The sequence below is a fragment of the Penicillium verhagenii genome, assembly GCF_028828195.1.
Source record: "Penicillium verhagenii strain IBT 33310 chromosome Unknown utg000008l_segment0_segment0, whole genome shotgun sequence".
NCBI lineage: Eukaryota > Fungi > Ascomycota > Eurotiomycetes > Eurotiales > Aspergillaceae > Penicillium > Penicillium verhagenii.
Window position 1 is genome coordinate 2340417 of NW_026643172.1, and position 19713 is coordinate 2360129.

The 19713-nt window shown below is 49.1% G+C and overlaps 10 protein-coding genes across 10 annotated transcripts; 6 read left to right on the forward strand and 4 right to left on the reverse strand.

Moving 5' to 3' along the window:
- Nucleotides 1-94: 94 nt before the first annotated feature.
- On the forward strand, nucleotides 95-1615 carry N7466_008855 (glycoside hydrolase family 1 protein; the record flags this gene model as incomplete). Its single annotated transcript, XM_057168244.1, has 2 exons — nucleotides 95-1427; nucleotides 1482-1615. 2 exons carry the CDS (start codon nucleotides 95-97, stop codon nucleotides 1613-1615), a joined length of 1467 nt encoding a protein of 488 aa, XP_057018875.1.
- Nucleotides 1616-3358: 1743 nt separating this feature from the next.
- Nucleotides 3359-4625, forward strand: N7466_008856 (putative acyl-CoA:6-aminopenicillanic-acid-acyltransferase; the record flags this gene model as incomplete). The annotated part of the gene is made up of 3 exons (XM_057168245.1): nucleotides 3359-3409; nucleotides 3493-3897; nucleotides 3996-4625. 3 exons carry the CDS (start codon nucleotides 3359-3361, stop codon nucleotides 4623-4625), a joined length of 1086 nt encoding a protein of 361 aa, XP_057018876.1.
- Nucleotides 4626-5271: 646 nt separating this feature from the next.
- On the forward strand, nucleotides 5272-5655 carry N7466_008857 (uncharacterized protein; the record flags this gene model as incomplete). The annotated part of the gene is made up of 1 exon (XM_057168246.1): nucleotides 5272-5655. The coding sequence occupies one exon, from the start codon at nucleotides 5272-5274 to the stop codon at nucleotides 5653-5655; it is 384 nt and encodes a 127-aa protein (XP_057018877.1).
- A 1408-nt stretch (nucleotides 5656-7063) lies between these two features.
- N7466_008858 (uncharacterized protein) lies at nucleotides 7064-7351 on the reverse strand (the record flags this gene model as incomplete). Its single annotated transcript, XM_057168247.1, has 1 exon — nucleotides 7064-7351. The coding sequence occupies one exon, from the start codon at nucleotides 7349-7351 to the stop codon at nucleotides 7064-7066; it is 288 nt and encodes a 95-aa protein (XP_057018878.1).
- Nucleotides 7352-8312: 961 nt separating this feature from the next.
- Nucleotides 8313-9282, forward strand: N7466_008859 (cytochrome b561 domain-containing protein; the record flags this gene model as incomplete). The annotated part of the gene is made up of 4 exons (XM_057168248.1): nucleotides 8313-8439; nucleotides 8514-8548; nucleotides 8647-8709; nucleotides 8782-9282. The coding sequence occupies 4 exons, from the start codon at nucleotides 8313-8315 to the stop codon at nucleotides 9280-9282; spliced, it is 726 nt and encodes a 241-aa protein (XP_057018879.1).
- Nucleotides 9283-9761: 479 nt separating this feature from the next.
- Nucleotides 9762-11396, forward strand: N7466_008860 (putative serine--tRNA ligase DIA4; the record flags this gene model as incomplete). Its single annotated transcript, XM_057168249.1, has 1 exon — nucleotides 9762-11396. One exon carries the CDS (start codon nucleotides 9762-9764, stop codon nucleotides 11394-11396), a length of 1635 nt encoding a protein of 544 aa, XP_057018880.1.
- Nucleotides 11397-11925: 529 nt separating this feature from the next.
- Nucleotides 11926-13635, reverse strand: N7466_008861 (uncharacterized protein; the record flags this gene model as incomplete). Its single annotated transcript, XM_057168250.1, has 2 exons — nucleotides 11926-13068; nucleotides 13156-13635. 2 exons carry the CDS (start codon nucleotides 13633-13635, stop codon nucleotides 11926-11928), a joined length of 1623 nt encoding a protein of 540 aa, XP_057018881.1.
- Nucleotides 13636-14853: 1218 nt separating this feature from the next.
- On the forward strand, nucleotides 14854-16301 carry ptpB (tyrosine protein phosphatase PTP1; the record flags this gene model as incomplete). The annotated part of the gene is made up of 3 exons (XM_057168251.1): nucleotides 14854-15016; nucleotides 15108-15373; nucleotides 15444-16301. 3 exons carry the CDS (start codon nucleotides 14854-14856, stop codon nucleotides 16299-16301), a joined length of 1287 nt encoding a protein of 428 aa, XP_057018882.1.
- A 693-nt stretch (nucleotides 16302-16994) lies between these two features.
- N7466_008863 (cysteine hydrolase family protein) lies at nucleotides 16995-17640 on the reverse strand (the record flags this gene model as incomplete). The annotated part of the gene is made up of 2 exons (XM_057168252.1): nucleotides 16995-17284; nucleotides 17349-17640. The coding sequence occupies 2 exons, from the start codon at nucleotides 17638-17640 to the stop codon at nucleotides 16995-16997; spliced, it is 582 nt and encodes a 193-aa protein (XP_057018883.1).
- A 753-nt stretch (nucleotides 17641-18393) lies between these two features.
- N7466_008864 (uncharacterized protein) lies at nucleotides 18394-19137 on the reverse strand (the record flags this gene model as incomplete). Its single annotated transcript, XM_057168253.1, has 2 exons — nucleotides 18394-19040; nucleotides 19110-19137. The coding sequence occupies 2 exons, from the start codon at nucleotides 19135-19137 to the stop codon at nucleotides 18394-18396; spliced, it is 675 nt and encodes a 224-aa protein (XP_057018884.1).
- Nucleotides 19138-19713: the final 576 nt, after the last annotated feature.

The following is a 19713-nucleotide window of genomic DNA, read 5'->3' on the forward strand; positions in this document are numbered from 1 at the left end:
CTTGAGCTTTACATCTAAGCTTGAAGCTCGAAAAGAAATAACAGCGCCACCTATACCTACCCCAGTCACCAGCCTAACTCCAAAATCCCCAAAAATGGATCTGGCCTCAGTCCATGATCTCAAAGACGTTCTTCGTCCAGACTTCTTTCATGGCTACGCCACAGCCGCAGCCCAGATCGAAGGGGCCTGGAATAAAGACGGCAAGGGCGTCTCAATCTGGGACACATTCGGCCATACACCAGGCAAAGTAGCCGACGGTAGCAATGCCGACGATGCGACCCGAGCATATGACTTCTATCGCGAAGACGTCGCATTGATGAAAACCTACGGCGTCAATGCATACAGATTTTCCCTCTCCTGGTCACGCATTATCCCGCTCGGGGGTCGCGATGACCCTATCAACGAGCAAGGAATTCAGTACTACTCCAACCTGATTGATGAGCTTCTGCGCCATGGAATCACGCCATTTGTCACGCTCTTCCACTGGGACATCCCGCAGGCCTTGGAGGACCGGTACGGCGGTATGCTAAATCAGGAAGCGTATACGCCTGATTTCGTGAGATACGCTCGCGTGTGCTTCGAACATTTCGGCGATCGCGTGAAGCACTGGATTACTTATAACGAGCCCGGCGTGTATACCCTTGCGGGATACGCGGCTGGGGTGCATGCGCCCGGGCGCTCTTCTTTCCGCGAACGCAATACCGAGGGCGACTCGTCAACGGAGCCGTTTATTGTCGCTCACACGGAGCTAGTCTCCCACGGACATGTCTCGAAGCTGTATCGTGACGAGTTCCAGCCGCAGCAAGGGGGTACTATTGGCATTACGTTACACGGGAACTGGTCGGAGGCGTGGGATGATGAGGATGAGCGGGATCAGGAGGCGGCGCAGCGGGCGCGCGAGTTTGAGATTTCCTGGTTTGCTGATCCGGTTTATAAGACTGGGGACTACCCTGCTTCAATGCGTGCGCAACTTGGAGATCGGCTTCCGCGGTTCACGGAGGAAGAATCCAAGCTTGTGCTTGGCAGCTCGGAATTCTATGGGATGAATAGTTATACGACCTTTTTCATGAAGCATACGGATTCGCCGCCGGATATCAATGATCATAAGGGGAATGTGGAGGTTCACGACGAGAATAAGCAGGGCGTTCCTCGTGGTGAGGAAAGCGATACTGAGTGGCTGAGAGCATCGCCGGAAGGATTCCGGAAGCTGTTGAATTGGATCTGGGACAGGTACCAGACTCCGATATACGTGACTGAGAACGGCACCACCGCAAAGGGCGAAGTTTCACCCACGCCAGAGGTCTTGAATGACACGTTCCGCATCAAGTTCTTTGAGGGTTATGTGGGATATGCTCTGGCTCGAGCTGTGAAGGAAGATGGTGTTGACATTCGGTCCTATTTTGCATGGACATTCACAGATAACTGGGGTAAGTCTATCTTGATCAAGTTGTTTTATTTCAAATTGCTGACTAGAGACGTAGAATGGGCTGCTGGATATGCCGATCGTTTTGGGTGTACTTTCATTGATTTCGAATCAGAGGAAAAGACCCGTCACCCCAAGCAGTCTGCCTACTACCTGGATCGTCTGTTTAAGCACCTGGTTCGTGAGCAATAGACTTTGATTTGAATAAATTCACAGTAGCAGTACCAGACTCGTTTGGCCGAATGTCTAGAGCTTTATAGCATTTTCGAGTAATCAATGTGAGAGACTGAGAGCACTCAAGTGCTTGAGTATTGCATTCCCTAGTACAATATAATGTACAGGATTCCTACCAGTAGTAGGTACCTCGGAAAGTATTAAACTCCGACTTCAGTAAACATTAGAAATAGATCCAACTTTTATGAGCCTCAAAGCAAATCATTAACTGTCCATCAATCGCGACAAATCGACTAGGAACGCACAATGCGCACTCTCAAGTGCTTAATTCTGGACGACATATCCATTGATGTTATTCGAAGCATTGATCTCTCCCTGTCCCCCGACACTTCTGGAAGATCCAGAGCATCTCCCCGAAGAGTACGTAGCGTATACCTGGAGGACTTCGGCGCCTTTGGATCCGTACCAGCTGATTTCGGCACCCCGGGGAATGTAAAGAGGTTTACAAGCCTGGGTACCAGTCTGTTGGATGTTTATCCCTGTGTTTGTTCTAAGCTGCCAAGCTGAAGATGTGCTCACTAGCATAGCTAGGAGGGAAGCTGAGGCGAAGGAAAACTTCATTCTGGATTCTGTCATCGATGGATTAGTTCGGTCGGATGTTAAGCACGGGCTGGTTGCAATTGTAGTCATACAAGTACTAGTGATTTTGTAAAGAATTTGGAATCGGTAGAGGTCAAGATTTGACTCGGTTGTACATTGAATTGATACAGGGACAAAACTCGAAGAATTTGAGCCTGAGAGCGGTGCTAAATATTGACGATTTGAGCTCATGATGTCATTATTCAAGTCGCTCGTGTGTACTAGTAAGTGTTGAGTAATTGTACTCGTAAATACGGGACAGACCCATGAACTTTCTCGTATTTATTTCCGTCTTCTATCTATGCCATGGGAGACAGCTGAGTAGTCCCTATCTGGGGTCACGAACGGTGGGTACTTGTGGTTCATGCAGCGGTCGGACCGAAATAGGCCAGCTCTAGCCCCGAATAGGCCTGTAAGCTGTCATCGGCGATCCATTGAAATTTTCTTTTACCCCATGCCTCTAACTGTTATAATAATATTTTGCTCAAGGTTGAATCATCAAAAAGGCCACTTGGGACGTCCCGGCGTTGATGAATAAACAAAAAGAAAGAGGCAAAAGGAGATGTATCATCCAACACGAGCTTCCCGAGGCCGATGGCAACGACGAACTCCCAAGGCCTCCATCCATATAGATATGGTAGTTAGTAGGCAAGATAAGTTGCTACTACAGATCAATTGATTGGGATCGTTTTCTATCACTTCTACCATTGAGGTTCAAATTTTGGTCATCATGTGATTTGATGCGATCATTTGAATTGTTTGGAGTAGGCAATCATTGAAAAGGTCCACGGGTTTTCTTCATTCTGTTTTTTTTTTTTTTCCTCTATTTTTTTCATATAAATTTGGAATCATGTCTCTGATCTATAGAATATGCCCATATTTAGTATACAGGAATAGCATCCACCTTCCTTTCCGAGAAAATGTATGAGATAAGAGTCAAGTTGCGGCAGGTCATTGCGATAAGGCCTATCGGCTAAACCCCGCTTGACTCCAATTCTCGGCTCTACTATTGACCCCAACAATGAATAGGTGCTCAGACATTTAAAAGGAAACTTACTGCCAACTTTCTGACATTTCGGCATTAACGAGTCTACGTTGAGGAAATTTATCCAAACAACAGTCATGCATGCAGAAGAACCAATAAGATTAACGCTGAGGGGAAGCCCTCGAGAGGTACACTTTTAAGACTTCTACCCCCGAAAATAAGTCTACGTAAACAAATCTAACTCTGGAACCATTCGTGTGCTTGGCATTAGATCGGAATCGAACATGGTCGCTTGCTACGAAACCAAATCCGCAGCCAGATAAGCATCTACGAGGCCATGTTTCAGTACACCTCCAAGCTATCCTGGTCAGAGGTCCGCGAAATCGCAAAGGACTTCCAACCGGCACTCATCAAGCTTGTCCCAGATATCTATACCGAGATGGAAGGGATCGCCGAAGGAGCGGAGCTCGATTCACTCGACATCGTTGCGCTCAACTGCCGTAGCGAGATTGCTCTCGGGAAGTTCTCTGATGGCTGCACATCGCTGTGCTGGAAGAAAAGCGATACCACACGGGTGCTTTCTCAGAACTGGGACTGGGCTACCCCAGTGGGACAGAACCTAGCCATGGTCTCAATTGAACAGACCGGAAAGCCCACGATTTATATGGTGACAGAGGTATGACATTTCCCTTCGGCTCATTGATTCATGCACCTGTGGTATCGGATTTCCTCCCAAGTTCTGTTCGCTGATTAAATGTTTTGAATGTGCAACAGGCGGGTATCGTGGGTAAGATCGGCTTCAACTCCGCGGGTGTCGGCGTTTGTTTGAATGCCATCCGTGCCAAGCCAATGATTAGCAGCAAGCTTCCAATCCACGTTGCCCTGCGCCTGTGTCTGGAAAGCGTATCGGTAGAGGTTGCGGTGAAGACTCTCGAGGATCTCGGGGGTGTCGCTTCCGCTCAGCATATCCTAGTTGCAGACAGCAATACTGCATTAGCACTTGAATTATCTCCTGTCGGCAACAAGTATATCTCGGAAGATGAATTTGGGCTTATCCCACACACAAACCACTTCATCGAAAATCAGTATGTTGAAGAGCCAGCTTGGCTGTCAGGATCGCCTATCCGTCTGAAGAGGGTGAAGGAGTTGGCTTTGGGACTTATTGGACGAAACGGGGGTGCTATTACGCCCTCCCTTCTGCGGACTGAAATCTTCTCTGACACTTTCAATAAACCTCAGGCAATCTGCTGTCAAGACAATGAGTCCGTTCATGTTTCAACTCGTGGGAAAACTCTGTTCAATATTGTTATGAATCTGGAAGTTGGAAATGTGCATGCTGAAGTTGTATTCGGGCGTCCTGGGTCTGGAGAAGAAGGATCTGTCCTTCAAATGCCATGGATATGAAAATACTATAATCTACTACATACATTCAAATGTTTGCTGCTTTATCTGAGGTGGACCCGCTTTTATAATATATGGGTGTTTCAAATGTGCTCAAATCTTCTTTCTAATGTTTACAAAGACCAATAGTACTATGTACTAGTAGTATGAGATCAATCTCTTCTATGATATGCTACAGAATGCCACTCGCACTAAACTAGTTGCTACTATATTCACAGTATTCAGATAAGTCGTATTTTCAAAAGCAATGAAGTATTACTCGTAGAGCATTTTTTTCATGGACCTGATAATACGGACGTTTGCGACATTCTTTGTCAATGAGTTCCGGTGCGATGTATACTGCTCGATGATCAAATAGCGAGCCATTCGTGTGTAGTAGGTAATACGTTAGAGGGGAAAACACCATGCCAACGATGCGACCAAAAAGTATAAATTCGTGATTTTCAGACCTCGGAACGATCCCTCGTCGACTCCCCAACTCTACTTTTTTGAAACCCCTACTCGCACACCAACTCTACCACTTCTAAACCTACGCCCCATTACCTTCCGGTAAGTCAATCCACCAACAATTTTCCAAGGATACCTTTTTTTTAATCTATAATGTATGCTCATCATGTTTCACTTCAGATCAAAAACCAATCTGACAATCATGGACCCCCGTCCTTTTGGCCCCATAGAGCCTACCTGTGAATACGAGTTCCGCAAGCTCGCCATCGCAAAATGGGAGGTTTGCTTGGACCTGCTTATGAAAATGATTCAACACCTTGTCCTCAGCATGCCAAGCAAGATTCATATCCGCTTCCTTGTTGACTCCTTCCACTCAAAGCTGAGAGAGGTTAATCGCATGGTTCAAAACAACGACCCGGCCGCCATGGACGGCTTCCAGTTCTTCCATGAACGTGTCAACCGCAACTACTCAGTCTTTGCCGCATATGGCAACTGCAAGGCTACGGAAGTTGAACATGATTTGCGCGCCCTGCGACGTGTGATGCTGGAGGTTATGCGTGGTGAGGACTTTCCTTTCCGTGCCTAGGCAACCAGTGATTATCTGATCGACACCGGATAGCCGCATTGCTGTCTGTCTGTGTCAAGCAATGCCTTTTGTATACTTAACCACTGTTCTTGCATTGCTGGTTTGCTGTTGTTCCGTTTTGTTCCTCTCTTGATTTGTCTCTGCTGTCTTTGTTAGCTTGTCCCTTGTGCTGCCTGCCAGTCATATGGCGTCTGCTAGGGACCGGGGAGAGAATCTTCACAAGAGAGTGTCGAGGATTCGGAGATCTCTTGGAAGATCTCAGCCTAGTATCCAAAGAAAATACAAGTTCATTCTTGTTCCATTTCCCAGCCCCCTTTCCCGCTATTATAGTAGATAACAGGTGTCATGTAGTGCCAGCAAGGTCAACAAATCGAAGGATAACTGACTGTATTTGCAGTCAAAGAGCTCCCTATATCACAGGGCTCTTGTTGCGTCACTTTCTACCGGTCTTCTGCATGAACAGAGGCAGGTAGCCGCGTGAAAAAAAGGATGAGGTCAGATCTATGAGAAGGTTAAGGTTGTGGTCCGTGCGCAGAAATAAGGTACGGGTCCGTGCGCATCGAACCAGAAATGGAAGGACAGAATCTTCTATTTTATCTTATCGCATCTTATCGGCAGCATCATCCGCTGGGTACTATCGCTCGCTCGAGGAATGCCAAGTGCATCCCAGTTTTTCCTACACCTGAGGTTGCTTGGAGGTTTCCAAGTCAGGAGTCAGGACATAAGACGATCCATTCTCCTTTGCTGATTATGAGCTAGGATCTTTGATTACAACTCCCGCAAAGCGCAAGGCACCTTCTTTAGTTTCGGTCTTGGCAGCACAATCGTCCGAAGTCAAAGATTCGTATCAAGATCGCCGATTTCGCTACCGAACCACCCCTACTCACAACTTCAAAATATCGGATACGGGAATACTGGAGGGCGTGGGGGATCGGGGAGGGGAGACAAGCCGAAGCACCGGGACGCTATTTTCTTTTCGGGAAGATGGAGACGGGACCATACGCTGCAGAAAGACGTGATGAATGAGGCCGACAAGGAGTTTTCTTCCTATGATTCCCAGGTTGATACGCACTATACGCTTTCACTACACGACTGAAGACATTGCGGCGCCAATGACGTCCATATCGGCCGGTTCCCTGACTCGTTGGGGATGCTGGATGATCGGGCGGGCTTAATGGCCACGGGGGGGGGGGGGAGGCGCCGAGTCTACCACAGCATATACTCGGGAAAGGTTTCTAATTACGGCCACGCATGGGATTATAAAGGACATGCGCTGGAAGATTGGACCCATGAGCGGATCTGCTACAACTTCCACTACTGCAAGTGGGAGAAAACGGATACCAAAGACGCCTTGCCATGTTGCTTCCATTTTACCTCCCCAAGAGCCGAGCTCTTCGGTATATGTCCCCTAAGGATAAGACTCGGCGGGTGACAAGCCTTGAATGTGCACCAAAAGCCACCTCAGATGCTGCAAAGTGAGTACGGCACAGTCGTCTCCGGCGTAGAGCTGGCGACTGTCCACGTAGCAACCTCCTGCTCGCGCATCTCCAGAGACCATTTCTTTATATCCTCTCGACTCGATTGCGGTGGGAAGGGGCGGTGTTTCGCTTTTTGCTTCAATAACGAAGGGCTGTGCGACCTTGATCGCTTGGGGAAGTGTTTTCCGTGTTTTCCGGGCCTGCGACTGGTCAGTCATTATGTCTGTTTCTGCCCAGTTTAAGCGGTATGTAAGTGAGGGGATCTGAGTAGATGGAAATAAGATGGCGCAGAGGGGCGCGTCGGGGAGGTCTTTGATGTATCGATTGGATAGATTTCCTATGTTTGCACTGTTTGTGTTGTTCTCCGGAGTCCGGGGCTGTGGGCTGTGGGCCGCGCGGTCCACCAGCACTGTATAGTTCTGGTTCGTCCGGGTGTTTTAAAGTGAGCTGAGAATTCCATTACATACTACTAGGCACAACTGGTTTAATACAAGCAATTACTGGACTAGTGAGGGGTAATAAATATGAGTACTATTTGCAAGCTCGGACTTAGCAGGAACGCCTTGGAAAATACCGACCAATCATACCTATCACCGAGGCAGATTATTTAGACTATTTAGAAACGGAAGCTCGCTTAAGAGAGTTGTTATCTTGGGTCTCAAAGTGAAATTTACATTAAAGGGAAGCTCAACTTGAACTGAGTACTATAGAGTAAAGTAAATGAACTAATCTAGCGGTATTATCTTTTTAAAAAGAGAAATCGATCTACAGAGCATATGGCCCAGGGAGAGGAACCCTTGCAACCCCGCATACGCTGACTGTAAGATTGACAATCACTAGCGACTGACTGGTGTAACCGAGCTCCACCTGAATGCTTGGAAGTTGGGGGTATCCATGTGCATAGAAAAAAAAAAACATCAAAATCGTCATTTTTTAGGTCGATCACGCCAATACTGGCGTTATCAGTTCACCGTCTTGAGTTATCCTGCGGTACGACATCAAGGAGGGGGCTTGCATACCACACTGCGGTCGACGGCACTAACCTAATGACGAGCGCGCTAGCAAGTAGTAGATCCATGTAAATCATTCCCATGTCTTTATTAAGACCAATGTCCCCCAATATGGGCACTAGCAGGAGACTCGACTTTTCTGCCTAAACGCTACTCTACTGTGATGGCAATGGCCTCCACCACTGATAACCCCGAAACAGAGTCTGTGGCAAACTCAACGGAGCATGATCCTCTGTTGGACCATCCGGGCGACGTCATCCAGCAGCAAGAGAATATATGGCTCAATCTTGTTACAGGTGAGAGCTAGTTAAAAGATTTTTCTTTCTCAAATAAAAGTACTAGTAATAACTGATGGTTTCTGACTGATTAGATTCTGCTGGTCTTGCGCAAGTTGGCATTTTTGTGGTAAGTCTTACCTTGTGGGGAATTTGCAGTATACCGTGCCACAACAAGCATCACCGTAACACGTCGAAGTCAGATCGTTGACCAATTCTTTTCTCTAGCTTGTCGCCCTCGTCTGGTCTAACATCCTAGCTCAACCAATCATCCTGTTTACGGCCCACCCAGTAAGTCAAGTGATCCAGGCTCTTCTGCACAGTGAAGAGAAGAAAATCTACTAACAATTACTTCTTCCACAGCTCCTCGCCAGCTCAGGTCTTTTACTCCAAATCCAAGGAACACTCATCCTACAACCTACGGCATCACCGTCTCAAAAACGCATCGGGACCCGCATTCACTACACCATCCAGCTGCTGAGCACCATCCTTTTCCTCAGCGCCTTTGTTGTCATCGAAGTCAACAAGGGTTCCCACCCCCACTTTACCTCCACACACAGCATCCTCGGTCTCCTAACTGTCATCTTTGTCGTCAGTCAGTCTGCCTTTGGCATTGTTCAATACTTCCTGCCACGGGCCATCCTCGGCAGCGTCGATAGCGGAAAGAAACTCTACAAGTACCACCGATTGAGCGGATATGTGGCGCTGTTGGTGTTGGAGATTCCGGCTGCGATCTGGGGGGCGACGCAGACGGGATACAGCATAGCTTTCTTGCATATCCCACTGTGGGCCGTGCTTACTGCGTCCGCTGCGATCATAGTTGGTGTGGGTGCCAGGATTAGGAAGCAGAAGTTGGGGCTGTGAAGGGTTTCCATTTGATTTGCATCTTGAACTGGCGGTTGCTGTGATTTTCTGTTCCGGCGCTTGCAAGCTTGCCACCTTCTGGTGCAGTCAAAGCCTCTGCGTACTCATAGGAGTTCGTTATGCTGAATGATATGGCAGTTTTAGTGTTTTATTTGGTATGAAATTACGAATCCTGGCAAACAGCTTCACACTGATGGGCCGATGGACCATGGCTAACAGAACAACTTGAGGTGCGAAATTAGGATCATGGGAGATTACTGAAAAATAACCCTGAGTTATAGTGTCTTGACTGCTTCACCTCGCAAAATATGGCCAACATCATCAAATATACTAGATAGCATCATGTAAACAATAGACACTTCCCTATAGTTCGGGTGGACTGATTAGGTGGTCCAATCCCGAAATGCTCCACAGAACAGCTAATCCACTCCCGCCAATTTCTCCAACTTCATTTCTTTCACCTTGTCACATAAGACAACATGGCGCCCACAAGCCCTTATATCTGCCTCAATTGCAGATGGGCTCCCCGATACAGATTAAATCAACTTCAACTCCGTCGCAATTTCTCTTTCTCTCCGCGTCACCACCAAATCCTACGACCCGCAACAGCCCCAAAGCCAACACCCGACCTTAAACACATCCGCCAGAATCCAGAGCGCTATGCCCAAAACTGCATTGAGCGAAACTATGCCGGTCATGCAGGATATCCTTTGCAAATCCAGGCTCTCTCCGAAGAAGCGCGACAACTCGATCATGACCTGAAGACACCCCGGTCCCGCGTCAAGCAGCTCGAAAAAACGATCGCAAAGCTCTCAATCGCCGCTCGCGCTGGCACAGAGACCAACAACGAGACAGGAGACAAAGCGGAGCAGACAGATATTGAGGCCTTAAAAGCAGAAGCCCAGCAACTAAAAGACGAATCAGCCGCTATGACAGCCCGCAAGTCAACCTGCACCGAAGAAATCACCCGCCTAGCTCTATCCCTACCCAACCTCTCCTCCTCCGAAACACCAGTCGGCGACATCCCCCGCTTAATAAACTACCTCAACTTCGATCCCGCCAACCCTCCAAAATGGACATCCCAGTCCCCCTCCGAGCTCCAGGCCCGCTCCCACGTCACAATCGGCACAAACCTCGGCCTCCTCGACTTCACCAGCTCCGCCACAACAACCGGATGGGGCTGGTACTTCCTCATCAACGAGGGCGCAATGCTTGAACAAGCACTGGTGCAGTACGCGCTAAGCGTCGCGCGCAGACGAGCCTGGAAACCCGTTTCGCCGCCCTCGATCGTGTACTCGTACATCGCCGAGGCGTGCGGGTTCCAGCCTCGCGACCAGCACAACGAGCAGCAGATCTGGGGCATCGAGCAGAGCGAACGCGACCGCGACAGCAAGCCTCAGCGGTCGCTGACGGGCACAGCGGAGATCCCGCTGGCAGCCATGTATGCCGGGCGGGACATCGGGGCGAGCGAGCTTCCCTTGAAGCTTGCAGGATCCAGCAGATGTTATCGGGCGGAGGCCGGGTCGCGCGGCGTGGATACGAAAGGATTGTACCGCGTGCACGAGTTTACGAAGGTGGAGCTGTTTGCGTGGGCGGATAACGTCGATGTCGACTCTTCTGCGAAGGCTAAAGCCGAGGCTACCGCTACCGCTTCGTCGGATGACCTGTTCGCCGAGCTACTGGATATCCAGACGGAGATTCTGACGTCCCTTCATCTGCCTTGCCGTGTGCTCGAGATGCCTACGGGTGATTTGGGTGCGAGCGCGACCCGCAAGCGGGATATCGAGGCTCTTTTCCCGTCGCGGCTTCGTTCGTCTGCGTCGTCGGATGTCGTGGACCCTGCGATCCAGGAGCTCGAGTCTGCCTGGGGGGAGGTTACGTCTGCTTCTATCTGTACGGATTATCAGAGCCGACGACTTGCGACTCGGGTCCGCGGCGGTGCGGCGAAGGACTCTCGATTCCCGCATACTGTGAATGGCACGGCGATGGCTGTGCCGCGGGTTTTGGCTGCTATTTTGGAGAATAGGTTTGATCCTATACGGGGTGTCGTGGTTATTCCGGAAGTTTTGCGCCCGTGGATGGACGGCATGGAAACGATTGGGGCTAAGCAGTAGATGCATTTCTCCTGTCTTTGTATATTACGACAAGTTTCAAACATTTGGGGTGTGTACCTATATGTATTCTATCTAAAAATCATACTTATGTTCATTTTCATGTTCGCTTCGTATCAATATTGTAATCTCGAACCTTTGAAAATGAGTTGTTGATAGCTATCTATAGTAATAACCTTGGGAGTAGAATCTTGAACAAGTAGGTAGAATAGAAACAGGTATAGGGCCTTGAAACCTTGAAAGCCGTCGATCAACACAATTCATAAAGTCATAGCACATTAATTGAAGGGCAATAAGGACATCGCATCATCGGAGAAAATCAACACGTAGCAGTAGAACCAAACCGACCTCCATCCTAGAACAGGACCAGCAGTCCAGAATAAGAGGATTCAATATAAAACCAAAAACTCCAGTATCACAACTCCAAAGTGTAATCACACAGGTATCTGGAGGGCAAACCGCCATTTGGCGCCAAAACAAAACAAAACAAAAATCATAAACGGACATATAAAGTCTGTATCCACATGTGCAACTAAGCCCAAGGCAGATCGGCCTCTTCAACCCGGGTGCAGGTCAAATATGGCAATCCTACGTCATGAGTATTCTCAATAGTCGCAGAAGTAGCACTTCCCTGCTCCGCGGCCCCTTTCAGTTCCAATTCAAGGAAGTTCCGCATAAGTGGTTTGACGATTTCACGGGCCAGCCGCTTTATCTCGTCAATCTTGCGCTCGAAACGTTTCAGTGTATCGCGGTTGTAAAGAGAGTCCGCTGATTGGGTGGGGTGGATCTTCAGAAAGCGTTTCAGCTCATCATGGGGCAAGTATGCCTGCGACGAGGAAGAACCAATCAGTCGATAAACGCGAGCAGCCGGATCGGGTGGGGCGATTGGTCTTGATGAGCTGGTCTGGGAGCCTGGTCCAGGTGTTGGGGGAGGGTTGGTTGCGGAGTTCTTGAGGATTGGAGCAGGAGGAGGAGTGGTACTCTCGATGAGCCACTGGCGGAATAAAGAGACGGCTAACCAGTCTAGATATGCGTTGTTGGGACCGACCCGCTCACCACGAGAGGTCGTCAGGGATAGACGAAAGAGTTTAGACTCAATGCGAGCTTTTAGCTCCTCCAGGTCTTCGTATTTATCCTCGATGAGATCGAGAACGGGGTTCGGCAGCGGAGCGTATGAGCCGTTACGTAGATTTGGCAAGGCGGCAGGCCATTGGCCCACGACATGGATGAGAGCCTCGGAGAAAATAACCCGACTGCGGGCCAGGTATCCTAGTTTGAGATAGCTGGGAGGATACTTGGCGATTTGCTTGAAAAGTCGCGAGCCGAATCCCAGAAGATGATGGTCTACTCGTGGACCAGTGACCGGCAGCGCATCGTACATATCTGCCAAGGCTAGGAGAGACTTGCACTCTGTATATGCTGTAGCAATATTCACGCTGTTTAATATCGGCGGATGATTATAGAACATGCGAAAGAGGTTCTCATAATCACGAACTAAAGGATCGGCGGCATTGCGGTCTGCCCCTTCAGTTCGTGGAAGGTGCACTACCGACTGCATGCCAGTCAAATTGGCCATGGATCGGAAGTAGCCCGCCTGTGCATTGGATGGTTTGGTCATTGTGGGAGGGAAGGCAGTTTGATCGCCACTAGTGAACATGGGCGCGTAGGTAGGTTGCTACTCGCGAGTTTGCCGTTAGTTATGAGCCCTGGATAACAACCCCTTGCGACTCGCGACTACAACTGGGGAAGGGGTGTGACCAACCTTCTGGACAAGTATGGGCTCTTCATCTTCGGCCCTATTCTGCCAATCCAACTCATACCTCCATCGTCGTTTTCCCCCTGGCTGCGATGATCCTCCGTTATCCGACTGCGCAAGTGTAGATCCATTGGATAGAGAGTCCTCCTCGCTCACCCGAGACAGTGTCGCATCGGGCTTCGAGGGTCCAGGTGTACTCCGCCCTCCCCATTCCTCATTTGTGCTTGCCTCGAAGAAGCCCGAGCATTGCGCTAGAATCAACCGATGAAGGAGATATCGTTTCTCTTGCGACCCAGCACGGATCGCGATCTCGGTGTCGCCGGTATACGTGAAGATGGGGAAATCGTTGGAGGAGGTGGAACCGGAGCCGCCATGGTGAGAACGACCCGGTCGATGACGGCGGGTTGAGTGGGAGTGGCGCGATACGACGGATGGGCTACTCTGGCTTGGTGCGATGCGATCGACGATTTGAGCTTGGGACACCATTGCGCGCGTGGAGTTCTTTGTCCTTTTCTTCACATATAGATCAGAGAGATTACCTCGTTAACAACGAAGAGATGCGCCGGTGATCACCATCTATTCGCGCCGACTGATATCTCCATTTAAAACCATATAAAACGTGGGAAATAAGGGTGCGGGTGGGTGGATTAAGGGTGGTTGTGGTTAGAGAGTTGTCGCGACGGTGGATTTTAGCATTTAATCCCCGCGATCTCCAAACAATGGTTATAGATAGATTGCACAAATCCCCAAAGGGCAAGAACAGGTTTGGGTGATGGAAAGTTCCAAGGTTCGGGTACCTGAAGGAAAGGAAAAGCAAGCAAAAGGTCAAGTGAGTAGAGTAGGCACTGGAGTAGGTACTACCTTCTCTCCCTAATTCCTAAGGCCGTTGTTTTCCCCCCCCCCCCCGTACACAAATCGTAGTACAGGCCGCAAGCAGCTGAAATCGCAGTGGCGAAAAAGAAAAAGAGGTCACTGCAAGCTGAATGGTAACTGTAATTTGCACTATGATCGACAAAGAATTCCCGGAAAATAGACCTTAAAACATACTACTACATTAAAGTAGGCCGAGTTTAGTAACTTGGTAGTAGTATAATGTATTTAGTGAAGATAAGTACTTGGGACTCTTAGAAGTCTGGGTTCGGCGGAGTTCGTCGGGACTTGCCTTAACTGTGAAGCCCCTCCTTTCCCCTCGATCTCCTTTTTTTTTTTTAATCTAAATTTTTCTCTCTCTTTCTTTTGCAATCTCTACGTGGTTCTAAAGTCTTCCTGAATACAATACAGGGCAAGACAGAACTCATCATATTCTTTGTTTATACTCCGATCCCTTGGTTACCTTGAGACCTATAGGGCAATTTTGGCTTTATACGAGAGAGGTCACACGATTCCCGGCTATTGTCACACTCCGGCTTACTTGGACTCGACGCCCAAAAAACCGCCCAACAAAATACAAAAATCCTGGCCTTGAACGCACATTCTCGGGACAGCTTCTATAGCTGTCCCGATCTGACCTCGCTGCAGATTTCTTCCCCCGTGATCTCTGCCGGCGGTTTCGATCACGACGTAAATACTGAGCCCTCTCGCTCGCCCTCCCCCGACCCGCTTGCCCCGCGCGTCAAAAAACTGTCCAGTCGACAAACCGTCTCACGCAAAGCGCGCGGTGTCATCGGCAAGGTTCGCGCATTTCAACGGATCGCCGCAGCCAAGATGGCGCATCCGACCATCAAGATCGACACCAGTGTCCAGAGCACCAAGCGCGGCCTGCCCGATAACGATGCGGGGGTTGACATGCTGAGCGAGCAGGGGAATCCCCGGCTGGAGACAGGAAATACGGATGACGTCCCACCGTTCCTGTGCCAATCGGTGACAGGTAAGTCAAGTGGTGTTGCATGCGCCTATAGGAGAATTCCTGCTGCACGTGGGAGGTATGACGAAACTGACCGCTTCCGTCTCCCATCTAGAGATTCACGATAAATTTGAAGATCTCGAATGGATACAGAGGACCCGGATGTCGGACGCCGCAACTTCAAATGAACCTTCTCATCCCTTTGCCATCGAGACTGATCCGAAAGTCAAGTTGAGGAATCGGTACCTGAACGTGCAGGCGTATGCGAATTATCGCATTCATATGCAGGTTCCCGAGGGCGAATGCGATTTCATCAACGCGTCTCCCATCATCCTGAGGGACTCTATAACGAGAGAGGAGTTGAAATACATTGCGACACAGGTGCGTACTTGGCTTACTCTCTCCACATGGCTGTCTTTGTTTTATCTTTGTGGTCTAACAAAATTCGCAGGGACCCAAGCTTGGCCAACTTTCACACTTTTGGCACATGGCTTTCCATGAGAGCAAGGATGTCGGTGTCATAATTATGCTCACTCAGACCTTTGAAGCAGGGCGCGAGAAATGCGCCCAGTATTTCCCATTGGATTCAAATCAGCCCACAATGGATATTCTGCTCGAAGACCCATTCGACGCCTTTGTGCGCGATGAGGCTCAACCGGACGACCAACCCCGTATCATGGGGAAAGTGACGCTTTTGGATTCTTTCTTTGACGAAAACTCCTGCTCCGAAGTTCGCAAACTGGAATTGACTCTGGGATCCGAGTCAAAGATTATTTGGCATTTCTTGTTTGCCGGCTGGGCAGATCACTGCAAGCCCGAGGGGCAGGACCGACAGGGATTGTTAGAACTCATTAAGCTATCTGCCTCTAAATGCGACTCGGACAACCCACGGATTGTGCACTGCAGCGCCGGCGTTGGCCGGACTGGAACCTTCATCGCCCTTGATCATCTCATGCGCGAACTCGAATCGGGCCAGTTGCTGCAGGTAACCGACACCGAGACCGATCCGGTTTATGAATGCGTCAACCAGATGCGCGAGCAGCGCATGATGATGGTCTACAATGAACTCCAGATGCAATTCATTTACGAAGTGCTCCGCGAACAAACCGATCTCAAGCTGGGCAAGTACCCGCCCGAGTCACCAGGAAGCCAACATGAGCCACGATCTGCCAAGGTACGCAAGTTGAGTGACTTGTCGGCTTATATACCCGCATCGAAGCCCGAACTAGAACCCGCCCCGGACCGGATTCAGACTCCGCCGCGAAGCTGGTCTGGAACTCCCGAGGTCTCCGATGACGAGGAGTCGTGATCTGTGCTTATACGAGTTTTTTGCGTGTTATATGTATTCTTCTTTTATCCCCTTTGCGATGTGATCATGACCCCCCTGGCTTCTCGATCTTGAGTTCTCTTACTGCATCATACCATGGCATCCGGTGTTGTATCGGGTTTGTTGTTAATTGTATTCAGTTGCCCCAATTGTTTAGCTGTTTAGCTGTTTTTCTTTTACTTTCTTTCCTTTTTTTCCATGCACATGTGCTCGCTTACTTGCAGAATTTCTGCTCGCCCTATACCTTTCCCCCTCGACCAATACCCCCACGACAGCTCAATCCTTGATGCCCCTTGCGCCGTATGTAGTTCTACCTCCACTGGCTGAACTTCCCTAGCCCTCTGTTAGAATTTTTGTATATTACATGTAGCTCGATCAAAACCTTGCTTTTAAATCCATGGATATTTGCCAGTTACAACTTGAAAAAAGTACCTAGACCCTATGGATGCTCTCATCATATCTACTATGTATACCGGATATTTGAGTATTCCAAGGTTTTCGAACCACCTGCGCATTCTTTGAACAATGGATTCATTCAAAGGTATGTGGGGATATAATACCTACTAGTAGTAGGTATAATTCTTGACATCTTGATCCGGTGGCGAGTTGTATACACATGTGCATGTTCCAAGTACTCCAGTTCCTACAAAGTAGGCACATACATAATCTCCATAGCTACGACTGATCCGCCCATGCCGTAATCTCTTTTTCCCAAGAAACAATATGAGCGCCACGAGTGGATAGGCGGTGTTCAATTTCACGCTCAATCTCTATCGCCGTTTTCCCATCGCTGTTGTAAGTCGAATGTGCGCCAGAGAGCACAGTCACGTCAAACCCAGCAGCCAGCGCTCCTAGAGTCGTTGCCTCCACGCAAGCGTCACTCTGGAGGCCGAACGTAATGACCTCGGTGATATTTCTGTCGCGAAGCCTCTGAGCAAGATCGGGATTTGACTCGAAAGTGTCTCCTGCAATGATTCAATATTAACTACCCAAGGTAGCGTGAGTGATAAATTTAGGGGGTGTATATACTTGTGCGCTTCGCAACCAGTATCTCGTCCTCCCGGTCTGCGCGAGGAGGGAAGAAAAGCCCCCAAGGCTCACTGCCTCTCAACAAGGTGCCTCCCGGAGATTCCTCATGCTGTACGAAGACAATAAGACAGGGTGCTGGATAGTTGTTCTTCAAGTCAAGAGTTGCCCGAGTAGCCTTGAGGATTTCCTCGGATGCCCTAATGACCCGCTCAGGATTTGGAATGCGAGTTTTAGGATCGGCGATCAGCTCGTTCTGAATATCGATTACGAATAATGCCCTTTGAGGAGCCATTGCTGGGAGAATGAAGCCGGGATGGTCGAGTGCAAGACAATGGATAAAGAGAGACAGAGAGAAAAGTAAGAAGGAAAGAGGGGCAAGAGGATAAAAGTTCCGCGAGGCTTATGAAGTCAGTGGAGTCTAATTAAAACTCCCTGTGGTGACTCACGAGATTATTTGACTACAGACCTCGGCAGCCTGGAAGGCTCGCGATGGCTTTTTATCTAGTACTAGTAGTATGTCTGGCTGCAAATGCATCCATTCCAGCCCCAGGGGCGGAAATTCGTAGAATATTTGAATCACTTGCGTACTTCCAAAGTTCTCTTCATTTTCACAACTCATATGCAACTTACCTTGTCTGGTACTCATTGATCTAGTCGTAGGGTTTCAAGGCGTGATGGGGAGGTTTGTAGAAGAACATTCTGGATCAGTCGTTATTGCACATTGTCATTAGAACATGGTAACTGTACACTTCGGGACTGAGCCCGATCGGTCAGGAATAATTGCAAGTATAAACTGAGGTCAGACTGGAATAGATCCTGACAACTCTCTTCCAATCAACCAGCACCGACATCGTAGAAAAGATAAACAAAAACAGAGCGCTGTGGAACACTAAATATCTGGTATCGTACCGACATGAGATCAATCAATGTATCAATAATCATAGCAGGATGAAGGGTAGAACACAGCTTTGGATGAGACTAAAGAGCCTTCCAGCCGACTATGTTTTCTTCTCAGTCAATTCACTTCAATTGAAGAGATAGTCCATCAGTCACTGCGCTTCCCGGCATGTTCTAAGACCGGTCCCCCGCTCGTAGCGCTGGCTTTTCGGTCCTCATGGTAAGTTGGAGGAGAGTTGGGTTCAGATGGCCCGGGACCGTCCTCAGTATCCCAGTTATCAACGGCATTTTCGTCCCAGGTGTCTACTTCCCGCTCGAGGGACATGACCCCGGATTCCTGGGGACCGAGACCATCATCATCATCATCATGCACAGAACGGTCGCCCAGCGCAACTCCAAGCTCAACATCTTCCCCTCCTTCGGTCATTCCAAAGCGGCTCTTCCGGCGGCGTTCCAACATGCGACGATGGTACCAGCCGCAGAGGCCAACTGCACCGAGACTTCCGACCACATTCGCGACAATATCGAATGGATCAAAGGCACGGTCATTAGGGAGGAAACCTTGAATCACTTCCGATCCAACACTAAGACCAAGGGTGCAGACCAGAAGAGTCAAATGTAAGGTGCGTCGGCGGGTGGTATCGAGGACCCAGTAAAACGTTAGCGACAAGAGGAAGAAGGTGAGCAGGTGAAGGAATTTGTCATTTGGCTGTAGATTTGTGGGGATTGTCGAAGAGGCGCTGTGTGGAAGAAGACCGATGTACCCGGCAAGGATAATTAGGAAGACAAATGCTCCTGCAAATCGTGGTGTTTACATTAGCTTATAGAAAAAGTTGATCGTGCGATCGGAATCAGTTTACGTACCTGCGAACGGATAACGGATCCGCATCATGAGGTCGACAATTAGGAGAGTAGCGATATACTTCTGGTCGGAGGTAATGATTTCCCAACTATTCTGATGATATGCGTAATTCAGCTGTTGAGAGCTTGAAGTGGAGGTTGGGGAGAGCTTTGCGGAACGTGGATCAATTGGCCCCAGCTGCTGCCTTGTGCGTCATATGTGGAGAGATAACGGAGATGGAAATATGAGATGGTTGGATGATGAGGAAGGTAGGCACTCAAAGCATAACGAGTCAACAATCAACTCTCCTAAAAGAAAAAGAAAAGAGAAGAAAGAGAATAGAAGCTGGGGAAGATCGGAGTTATCAGATCTCTTGTATTCAAGTGGAGAGGGAAGTGAGAGTAGCCTTGCGATCAGCATAAACCGCCTAAAGCAGATTGTCTCTATCTGCCGCGACTTTCCGCCTTCACTCCTGCCGTAACTGTACCTCACCCTCGTCCAATCTTCCTTACAGAAGTTCTTGTCTTCTTCATCAAACCTCCCCTCCTCCCCATCGCTGTAGGCCTTTTCGATATCACCAGTCGCCTCGGCCGAGCGTGCGGTTTCTCTTGATGCCTTTTTCTCCTC